Genomic DNA, 12,145 nt, shown 5'->3' on the forward strand with positions numbered 1-12,145 from the left:
TTTTGGTCTTTTACAGAATCCTAGGCTTTGAGAACTCAAAAGCACTTTAGAATCGTTTTGCAGTGGGGAAAACTGAGACTGGACAGGAGGAGACCTGCTCCGGGTATTATGGCAGGATACATGGAGGTATGTACTGAAAAGCAGAAAGGTGTGTGGCAGAAGGTGTCCTTACAGGCTGTACAGAAAAAGAAAAGAAAACCACCCCGCATTCTCTACTAGCAATAATACTGGGAGAAAAAAGAAGCACCAAAATGTTGGCTAGAATAAGCCCGATGGTGCCCACACAACCCTGGGCTCATCCCATGGGTCAACCTGGATACCCCAGGTTAACAATATAAACAATCCTGTAACCTAATTAGCACAGACACAGACAGGGGCGGGCGGGTCATGGTGGGATAACTCCTGTGTGTCTGACATTTTGGCCCAGGCAGCAGAAGGCGTCTGCGGGAAGAAGAGGCTGTTGTGGACATCACATCATTCTACAGGCAGCTTACACTTCAGGCTAAAGGACTTTCCAAGCAAATCTTTGCCCAGCAAGAAAGTCAAGCACTTTGCCGTAGTTATCTTTGCTGTGAGGGTTAACTCCAGAGGCGCTGAAGTTGGCAAGAGATGTTTTGCTAAAACAGACACACGACGCAGACCCTTTGATCAAAGCAAGGAAAAGAAGTGACTCGTGTTTATGGGTAGCCACGAGTTACAGGTTATCACAGTTGTTTGCTGCTAGCAATAACATTAGCCATTTTTACCTGGTCTCAGGGATGCCCAGGGAGGCCACTGGGTTTGGGACTGGCTATGTAAGAAGACGACGTCCAGATTACCAGCAGCTAAAAGCAATCCTGGCTGAGACTCCAATTAGTGCTCCCTGGTTTCTAAAGTGGTGTGTGCTCACATTGGTGGCTCTTGATCCAAGAGATAAAGTGCATTCTGGTATGGCCCTGGTAGAGAGAGGGCACTTGGCGCTTGTACTTGGCCTCTCCAGACCCTATGCTGGAAGGCATCCTGTGGTTGTGATGCGTATCCTTGTTTTAATGTTGCTGCTGTACCGTAGGCTTTTCCTTTCTACAGTCATGAACTGTACATTTGTAAGGACTGTCATTTGGGTTCTGTGAGCTTAACTATCATCCCCGGAGCAATCAGTGCCAGAATGGAGATTGTTTAGAAGACCCCAACTCATTCTTAGCTGAAAATACGGGTAACGCATTATTTTAAAAGGAAAAAAAAAGATGATTCTAATAAAAGGGATGAAAATAAACCATTGATGCTGGTTGCCAAGCTACCCTTGGTTTGAAGTAGCGCAGGCTTTGAAATCCGTTATCAATAATACAACTTTCTACTGCAAACTGGAAATGGTAGAACCTGAACTCCAGGAGCTAACGGAATGGATTAGAAGGGGAGAGCAAACTGATGGTAAGTCTGCTAAAAATTCAATTCCTTGGTTGCAGGAGCAAAAGCTCAAATAAGTTCAGAACCTTCTTCCACTGAGCTTCGCCCTCTCTGGCCTGCAGGTAGAGTGCCAACTAAAGGAACCTGGGAACTGGCACTTTTTGATAAATGGGCGGCACCTGAGAGACCAATTACAATTAAAAAGATAATTCAAGTGGGGGAACTTACAGGTGTTCCCTACTTTACCACAATTTTCTCTTTCAGTGCCATACTAGTAGTCTCTGGACTGGGGCTACAATTAAGTGTATGGAACCAATGTGACCCCTTATCAAAAATTGGGAAGAGAAGGGAAAGGGGAAGCCCAGGCATGTCTTATCCTGCTACCAGCTAAATATGGACTACCCAGTGGCCGAACCCAGGGGATATACTCTTTGTTGGGGGAGAGAGTTTGGATGAAAATTTAATAAGGAAGAAAGACTGTTGCCGAAGGGAAGAAAGCCACCAAATGTGTGTTAAAAAGGGAAAATCTAACATAATGCTGGTGCCTAGAAAGAGGCTTAAAATAAGAGAATAATATGCTCCCTTGGCTATGACTCAGATGCCCTTTTAAAAAGCCAAGAAGTGAGCAGGACAGCTGGCCAATCTATCGAACACACTGGGTGAAGAGGTGGGAGTTCTGACTGTGACCAAGACCCCACGGAGCAGTATTAAAGTGGTTATGGCTTTTGGTGCTTGTTTCACAGGATACATCTGTCATTAAGCACCTGCTTTGGAAAGTACCCTGTGGGAATATTTACCCAGTCATATCTGGAGAACACTGATTTATAATCATCTGAATGAACACGGTATGGTCATTAATTGTGATGATGAAGGATTACGAAAGGTATTGGGTATGTGGTAGAAAGTTTATATGGTATATGCCTCATCTGTCACAATATTCTGTGTTAAAAAAAAATAAAAGCTAGCGTTAGTGTGTGAGGAAAGCTACAAATCGGTGGAGGGACAATTGGGACGCTTGGATCACCGAGGAAAAGCTCAGTTGAATTTGGTGGGCCCACTTCCCTGAGATTGAAAAGCCAGACATTTTGTTGTTGTTGTTACTTAGACATTCAGATTTATCGTTGACACCTGTTTTCTTCATATTGCAGTTTTCACATAGAAGTCTGGATTAAGTTGATAATATGGATGTAATATACATTTACTTTTGAGAATTTTCAATTCCATTTTAAATGATCAAGTAGTTTGTAAATCATAGGTGAAATCTTTTAAGATGTTTTGAGTACAGAAGTTTGTTTGACATAGGCAGGATTCATGAGATGTGTTGGGGATAAATGGTAAGAACAGCATGTTTATATTAAACATAGAAAGGGACTGAAGGACCAAGAGATATGTAATATTCCAGAGGCAACTGAGTACGAAGTGTTTATTGTATATGAAATATACAAGAGGCACTGATTATACACATGGATACTTAATATTCATGAGGTCTTAATTCAGGCAAACATCACTGAGACACATTCTGACCCCATGTGTCCTCTGCTCCAGAAACTCAAGTAAAAACCATGGCCATTGACCAGGCTAAGTATCACACTATAACTGTGGACAGGTGCGCTTGTCTCTGTGTCCTCAATAGAGCAAGTTTATGTCATTGGCCTAAGGTGAAAAGCCAGAAATTTGCTGTGGACGGCTATAGATATTTCTGTGGCATACCCAAACCAAAGTTCATTTAGGAGTGACTACTATTCCTATGATGTTTGCCTGGGAGACTCAACATTTCTGTATCTCAACTGTATTTCCTAGTTATAGTAAAGACGTTAGTACACAGTGGCAACAACATGTCTGGTGGACCAAAGAGCATGGGACTGCTTGAAATAAAAGAATCTTAGGAGAATTAGGAGCTGGGCGAGGACTACCTGGCAAGGTAGAATTTGCTTTGAGTGAGAAAAGAGAAACCGATGGAAAAGACCGCCTAGTGCAAAAAGAAGACATCAAGGGAATCCAATTCCAGGAGAAAAGAGGATATCAACTAGAAATGGAACCAATGATAACCCGAGAATGGAACCTACAAGGTCCTCCTTAACAGCCTCAGCACCATGACTGAGAACCCACCCTCCTTTCCCTTAGTGAGCAACTCGTGGGTACTGGACACATTTCGAACAGGACTACAGTGCACCCCCTGGGAGAGAGATGCCTCCTGTTACCGGCCGGACCCCTCTCTTGGGGCACCGATATCCATCAAACCATGTAAGTGGAGAAAACGAGTTTGGCTCCATCCTCAAGATGTTTTGAATTCTGAAATAACAGAGACCTGGCCTCCAACCTATGTGAAAAATAATATAATGGTATACGGGAAAAGGAGACTTTTGCGGGGAAGGAACAAATAATTACACTGTAACGCTGTTGCCTTCTTGTAACCTATGCCTGCAAGAGACTGGAGATTTGTAAGCAATGTTACCGTGGGTCCTGTCAGTCTTCTTTAGTGACCAAACCCTATCTGATGCCATCTTTCAGTGCATGCACAAAAGGTGACGTACGTGTACCAAGAAGGGAGCACCTTTTTTTACCTGGTATGTCATGGTAAGGATGAGTCTGGCCATTGTGCCTCTATTCAGACAACTCCAGGCTGTACAAAATTTCTCTACTGTGTGATTTAGTTGCTGAACAGAAGCAAATTGTTCTATATTTCTTGTTTGCAGAATATCTGTCACATTTATCAACTGCAGTATATTGAGCCCTATGGTTTGGGCTCTCTCCAACCCACCACACACTAATAAACTAAATACATGGGCTTTGTTAAGTGCATTTTTATTTCTGCTCTTAGAAGTTGGCTATATTTTTAATTTTCGAAGCTGCAAACCTATAGGATGCTCATGAGAACTACAGCCGGAGAAAGAAAAAGCTTAGATTATCTTCTTCATAACTTTCAGGGGGGTATCAGCCATATGAACCGGCTTATAAATCCTTCTTACCCAGATTTTCTCTTTGTCTCTGCTTTTCTGTCGAGTTGAATTTTCATTCACAACGAAAGGCAGTATGGAGTCATGCAACATTAAACGGATTACAAACTGGGGACATTATAGGCCAATGGTGATGCTCTAGACTTAAATAGCAAATCCTCTATAGTGGATAAAACTGTGGTATTCAGGTTTCTGCAATACCGAAGCTTTGATAGTGAAGTGAAAAAAATAAGACCAAGTGCTTAGCGGTGGTAGCATGGCATATTTTCTAAGGCACCTGTAATTCAAACTCTTTACTGTCATCAGGAAATCACTGAGATAACGTCATTAATTTTCATTAAAGTAAGAGTTAGTAGACACGACCTTCAGTTGGAAAAGGTAGCCAGGACAAGTTTTGCTTGTCTGTACCACAGACAATAGCTCTTTATCAAGGCTTTACAGGCACAGAAATGACAAAAAGGCCGGAAGATAAACCTAAGCAAATCTAAAATTAAGAGGAGGGCTTCCCTGGTGGCGCAGTGGTTGAGAATCTGCCTGCCAATGCAGGGGACACGGGTTCGAGCCCTGGTCTGGGAGGATCCCACATGCCGCGGAGCGACTGGGCCCCTGAGCCACAATTACTGAGCCTGCGCGTCTGGAGCCTGTGCTCCACAACAAGAGAGGCCGCGATAGTGAGAGGCCCGCGCACTGCGATGAAGAATGGCCCCCACTTGCTGCAACTGGAGAAAGCCCTCACACAGAAACGAAGACCCAACACAGCCATAAATACATAAATAAATAAATAAAATATAAAAAAAAAAAAAAAATTAAGAGGAAATTCTGAAATCATTTACTGAACAGTTAAGTAATGTGACCACGCATGTTTTCAATAATAAAAGGATAGGTGAACTCTTCATTCTATATTCATACTACACGTGGAAACCTCCTACCATTCTTGAGAATCTAGTACTTAATTTAGATAAATACACCCTAATTTTGCTGTAGCTAAATCTTTTTCAAATATGAGAAAAGTCATGCTTAGAAAGGAAATGCTGAGAATTTCAAATCTGTTTAAAAGTGAAAATTCTACAGTCTGCCTTCAGAGCTTGCTTTATTACAGGGTTATAATCGCCCATGGTCAAATTTTTTTATAATATCAAATCCCCGTTTTTCCAACGTTTATTGGAAATGTTAATGTACACTGAAATAATAGATAACGAGACACATATGTGAATAGAAAGAGTTTTTTTAACAGGAGGAGAACTGAATAATGCCTAAATCCAAGGTCAAAAGGAACATTATGGAAAGGGTTTTTCCAATCTAGTCAGTTTGGGGGCTTTTTCATAGTATAACCTGGAACAGCTGATTATCTCTTCTGAACTTTTAGTATCTCACTTTTACATCTCTCTACGTACTATAGCACTTTACAGTAACCATTTCATAATTGCCCCTTTCTCAATGGAAGGCACTACCTCTGGGATGGGGCAGGGACAGAAGAAGAAAATGAGGCAGAAGACTTTCTCCATCCAGCCTTGTGACTCCACTCCATCCCAAACTGCCTCTTTCCAGCTTTGGTACATTAACAGGTCCCTTAGGAAATCCTAGGCCTGGGCAGTCCTTTAAAACCCACTTGGCAGCTATACAGCTGAAAAATGATAGCTTCAGACTATAAGCTATATGGAAATGGAAGCCTGAACTTACTTTCATTCATGCATCCATTCCTTGAAAACCGATTAAGCCCTTCTCTGTGCCAGGCTTTGTGCTCAGCATTGGAGAGACCAAGAAAAGGAGGAAAAGCCTACTCTCTCCTTCCCAATAATTTCACTTCTAGGCCATTTCTTCTCCATCTCCATGTAGAAAACCACACACGGGCAACACCAGTTGACTATCTTACTGCTAGCCTCTGCAGACCCCCTGGGTCAGACGCCTTCATTCCTGAAGACTGGGTAGCCAGGGGTCACAGGCCTCTGCTCTTCCCCAGTTCTGGCCCAGTTCGGGGTGATTTCAACCTTGGCAGCGATGACTCATGCATCACTCTAGCCTCTCAGTTCATTAGCTTCCTATTTCATCTCCACGGAAATTCACATCTGGTCCGCCTCTGCCGCCCACGCAAGTGGTCATATCCTAGACTGAGCCAGCCGAACCGTTCCGCTTCTGAAATAACGTTTAGCTTTTGCTGCTGTCTGACCACAACTTCTTGGCTTTCCAGTCACTTTCGCACAATCTCTTCCTCTACTTCCCTGAACAGCTGGCCTCTCGATCCCTCTACCTCCTAATTACCAGCTTCCACCCAAATTCCCAGCCTCTCCTACCCCATGCAGACTCGACGGACAGCACTCCAACCACTTAACCACTCTTTTGCCCAAATCCCTACTTCACGTGCCCGGCTGGCCTCTGCCCACCTGGGACAGAACCACCTGGCTGTGCCTGGAGAAACAGCCCTGCGGATTGGTGCTGTCGTAAACCACTCTGCAGACTCTGGGCTCCATGATGCTGCTTCTCAAAGTAGCCCTCTCTTCCCCCACAGAGGTTAAGGCCAACCTCGACTCCATCCCCTTCTGCCCTTAGCCGCAGCACGGGACCTCTCCTCCACCTTCACACAGAAAACAGAGCCCCCCCCGCGGGCATCCCTCGCCCGCTTCCCACTAGGTCTCCTTAGTTACCTAGCCCGGCCCAGCTCCCTTCCTCAGCCCCACTCCTTACAGTTGAAGACAGGCGTCCCCTTTCTTCTCTCGGCCTCTGGATTACCTTCCCCTCTCCTCTGAGAACTCACATGTTTTAGTATCTCCTGAGCCGGCAACTTCAATTTTGTCCCCGCTTCTCATATTCATTTAAACAGGCTCAAGCGTCTCTCAACCTATGTGCACGTGCACTCCATTAACTCCTCAGCCCCTTCCAGCTAACTACCGCCCCTCTCCCCTCCCCTTCACAACGAAATTTCTCCAAGAATCGTCTCAACTGTCTTTACATCCCCACTTCTGCTTTACTCTGAAGCCAACTTCACCACCTCCACCGTGCCTCTAAAACCTCACCAAAGTTACTAAGGACCTCCTCGTTGCTAAATCCAATGGGCACTTTTGCCAACCTCATCCTGACCTCCCAGCAACATCTGACCCCGGTGGCAGGCCCCTTCTTTCTGCCCACGCAGTATGTGCCACTATACCCTCTTTGTGTTTTCCTCTGCAGTCCCCTGTGTACCTTGTTCGCCCTCTGCCCTAAATCCTGTTTTCTTGTTACTTTACACTCTCCCCGAGCACCTGCACGCTTACGATTCCTAAACATTGCCCGTATGTTTCTCCTGAGCGCCACAGCTCTATGTCCAGCTCTGCCAGGCACGTCCACCACTCACCCCAGGTGAGCACCTAAGTATCTTCCTGGGTTCCCCCTCACCTACCACATCAAACTCATCACTAAGCCCTATCAATTCCACCTCGTATTTTTCAACTCTCCCCACTTATCTCCATTCCTCCTTTGCCAATTCAGGCCACCATATTGCTGGTTTAGACGACTGAAACTGCTCACCAAGTCTCTCCCCCAGCAGGCGTACACCACCGCCAGGGTGCAGGCTCTATTCCACAGCCAGAGTCATCTTTCTAAATGACAATCCCATCGTGCCATCCCATTGCACGGCTCCCTACTGACCTCTAAACTCTTTAACTTAAGTTTAAAAGGCCTTTCACAATCTGCCTCCTGCTTCTCCTCCAGCCAAATATTTTACCACAGTCCCTCCCTGGAGCTCCTGTGCTTTAAGCCAGGCTGCAGTATTTTCAGCTCTTGACTGCATCTCTGGACCCCACGCCTCGGCACATGTTCTGCCTTCTGATGAGAACATTCTTTCTGGAGTGAGCTCTACTTACCCTTCTGGACTCACGTATCATAGATACCACCTCTTCAAGCAAACCCCACAACTCATGGTACCCATTCTTCCACTGTCACATGACTAAATATATGACTTTGAAACTGTCCCTTCACTTTTTCTCAGGGTGTCCATGAAGCCTTAATAGAGGGTTGCTTTTTACTGATTTTTTTTTTTTTTACAGACTGCAGATGTTCTTGATGATCTTATATACGTACACCTATGTCTCTAGACTTATGGACACCCTGTATGTCCCTCATTAGACTGTAAGTTCCATCAGGGTACGGACTGTGCCTATCTGTTTTGTGGTCACATTAACAACATACATGGGCTCTCAAACAATATTATACCTGGTAACAGATATATAAACTATCTGATGAACAGACAGCATTGCATTGTATGACACTGGGAATTTTTCCCACTGATGTAAGCTATTTAGCAAAAGCAGGAAAACAATCTTGTCATCTTTCTTCTCTGACAGTATTTATCTGAACATTAGCATTCAAGCTAAAAAAGAATACACATCTGTGAACTTTGGTTTGGGTAAGGCAATCTGATGCTAATACTTCAAATATTCAATACATTTTATAAGAAGAAGTAAAGGAAGAACAGGTGGAGATAATTCAAGTTCCATAAAGATAATTCTGGATGCCAACGCCATTAGTTAGAAAATAAAAATTACCGGTATCTTATCAATTCAACATCAGTAGCTGAGGAATGGTGACAGGAATGATTCTAAACAATGTAACAAAGCAGTCTAGGTGAACACTCAGCCAAAGATACTTCAAAAAAATGAATTCTATGTTACACCTGGACTTGAGAGAGCTATTTCTCCCCGCTCCAACAGCAAATACTCCCAACCATTTTTTTTTTAAACCAAAGAATAACTATCAAGTATTTCGAGCACTGGTTAATACTTACAGCAAAGGGCCTTCTGCAGTCTTCGGAGTTTCATGGCAGTCCTATAAGCCGAGAACCTGACATTATTCAGGTCAGCTGAAGAAAAAAGGGGGAAAACAAAGATCATTTGTTATTTTCTCAAAAGGCACAGATAAACTCCCAATGATTTGCCAACAACAACAGCAAGAGGCTAGGGGAAAAAAATCTCTTGTATACGCCCCAATTTTGGAAAGGTGAAATTCTGTCGATGTGGGGAAAGAAAAAAAAATGTCTTTTTGCTCTTTGACAACCAGGAAAGCTAAGTTCTGTGAGGGACGACGGTGGCATAGCCTGCAGGGAGCTCATGTAGCCCTTGTTCCCAAGAGGGAAAAGAAGGACAGGTATTTCTTTTTTCTAGACTGTAATCTTGGTTCTATTGTAGTGGATCTTTGCTTCACAAGGTGAAAGAGAACAGGGCAGATTTCCCTGAAACAGCTATGAGAATTTAGCAAACAATCAAGTGGCAACATAACATGTTTTTGTGATTATCAAAGTTATACATGCTCACTGTGGAAAACTTAGAAATTAAAGGAAAATATAAAATCAAGTAAACAAACCATCCGTAATCCCGTTACGCAAAGATATGCACTGTTAACATTTTGAATATTTCTTACCCAACACAGGCGTGTGTCTCTGTGTGTGAGATGTATTTTAAAATTTAATTGGCACAGTTAACCCTCATTCCAGGTTTAGGTCCACCTGATCCCACAGGTTCCTTCTATTTAACTATTTTGCATTTATCTAGAAAGTAACTAATTCAGCAAAGACAGGATAAAAGAGAGCTGGCTTAAAAAGAAGTTCACAAACTCACATGCGTGTACACACACACATGAACTAACTGGAAGTTTTTGCTCAAAAATTTGGATGCAAGCTAAACATACAAAAATGATACTAGATGTCAACAAGAAAAGTTGCGAATCCATATCAGAATGGATATTTGTTTCTGTCCGCATTCTGTACTAATGAAGATACTGCTATTCTAAAAGAGATTAAAATAAGTAAAATAAAATTGGGACTAAAATAAACATTTAGCTTTATATTCTAAGGTGCAATCATTCTAATATTCTGCACGTATTAACAGCTCAACAATTTCTGCTACAGTGGTTTCTACTGTCACCTGTCTATCAAGTCCCAACTCACCTCACCTAGCAGAAATCTATATTTAGATGATGCCCCCACTCAATTTTGCATAAGCCTTGATATACGCCAAGCTATATTTCTTTTCTTGCATTTTTGTGTACTTATGTTTCATAAACCCAGCTCCAAAAAGCTCATTGAAGACACGTACTCCGTCCCCTACTTCTGTCGTATTTCCCAGTGACTTAACATACAACTGCTCTCTGAAAAAACAGGTCTAATACAGCTCAGGGACTGACTGACAAACTGAATGAATATGTGAACAAAAGAATGAAAAAAAGAAAAAATATACTGGCAAACATGACTGACTGCCATAATCAAATGGCACCCACAGAACCAATTCTAATTGGAGGTTAAGAAAGGGAAATAATTTAATCCATATCCAAGTTGCTTGGGTCAACATTATTAGATTGATGGCCTTCGCAGAGACCGAATAAAACAACCTAAATTGAAATTAGGGGAAAGAAAAACAATGTCTGTAATTTACTTTAAAATATTCAATGTAAAAACCAAAAAGACTGACAATACTAAATGTTGGCAAGGATGTGGAGCAACTGGAACTCTCAGACTCTGTTGGTGGGAATATAAAATAGTATGACTACTTTGGAAAACTAGGTTAGCAATTTCTCAGGAAATTAAACATACATCTACCTTATGACCCAAAATTCGACTCCTAGATATTCAGCCAAAAGAAATAAAAACATGCCCACAAAAAGATGTGTACGTGAATGCGCATAGTAGCTTTAATTCATAATAGCCAAAAACTGGGAAGAAAACTAGAGTAGAATGAATAAACAAATTGTGGTGTAGTCACACAACAGGATACTACTCTGTAATAAAAAGGAACTAACTACTGATAAAGCAACAGTGTGAGCTGATCTGAAAAACATTACCCTGGGTAAAAGCAGTCAGACACAAAGAGTAAAAAAAAAAAAAAAAAAAAATACTGTTTGATTCCGCTTATATGAAATTCTCGAAGAGGTAAATCTCACCTATACACTGACAGAACGCAGATAGATGGTAGCCGGGAGTGGGGACGGGGTGGGTAACTAATTGAAAGGAACGCAGGGGTATTTTTTAGGTGATTGAAATGTTATATATCTTGATTGATATGAAGGTTATTTGAGTGCATACGTCTGTCAAAAACTCAAACTGTACACTTAAAATGGGTACATTTTATTGTGTTTAAAGTATGCCTTAATAAAGTAGATTTTAAGAGTTAAAGAAACCCTCACAGGGACCGTACAATATGAAATATGTGTGTGTTAGCTTAGCTACATTGCAGAGGCGGTCAGTTGTCTTAATCAGGAAAGCACACTCCAGGGGCGGTTGGCTAGCAATTAATCAAAAAGCCTCACTCCAGAGCTGCCACTGTTAAGTGCTTCAGCTATATTTAGCTCTTGTTACACCTAAACTCCTATTAATACACCTAGTATCCAAATTAATGTTGGATGGGCTTGTGTTAGTGATATTAGTGGTTTACAAAATACCAGGACTGTTGAAAAGGGTTTAGAATAGAAACATTCCCTGCCCTTACATTAACAGGGTGTGGGAAGAATCTAGCAGGCCCTCCACCTTTAAAAATGGTGCCCTAGGCCGGATTCCAAAATCTCCAGCTGTAGCTCATTGGATTCTTGGTTGCCTGAATTCAATTAGATGGCTGGCAAAATCCTGCTGTTACAGCAGGGGTTTGCCAACTTGAGCGTACACCAGAATCACCTGGAGGGCTAGTTAAAAATACATATTCCCAAGCCCCATGCTCAGATGTTCTGATTACGCAGGTCTGGAGAGGGCCTGAGAATCTGCATCTCTAACAAGTTTCTGGGTGCTCGATGCTGCTGGTCCAGAGACCACGCTTTGAGAACCACTGTGTCAAGGACTGTGGCAGGTGTGG

At 42.6% G+C, this 12,145-nt stretch overlaps 1 protein-coding gene across 7 annotated transcripts in view; it reads right to left on the reverse strand.

Moving 5' to 3' along the window:
• Positions 1–12,145, reverse strand: part of DMD (dystrophin) — a 2,476,968-nt gene that overhangs the window by 104,494 nt on the left and 2,360,329 nt on the right. For all 7 annotated transcript variants that reach the window (XM_059910880.1, XM_059910875.1, XM_059910877.1 and 4 more), the window contains one exon: positions 9,097–9,171. In XM_059910880.1, the coding sequence (XP_059766863.1) occupies positions 9,097–9,171 (75 nt within the window). The remainder of the gene's footprint in view (positions 1–9,096; positions 9,172–12,145) is intronic.

This window comes from Balaenoptera ricei, chromosome X (genome assembly GCF_028023285.1).
Source record: "Balaenoptera ricei isolate mBalRic1 chromosome X, mBalRic1.hap2, whole genome shotgun sequence".
Lineage (NCBI taxonomy): Eukaryota > Metazoa > Chordata > Mammalia > Artiodactyla > Balaenopteridae > Balaenoptera > Balaenoptera ricei.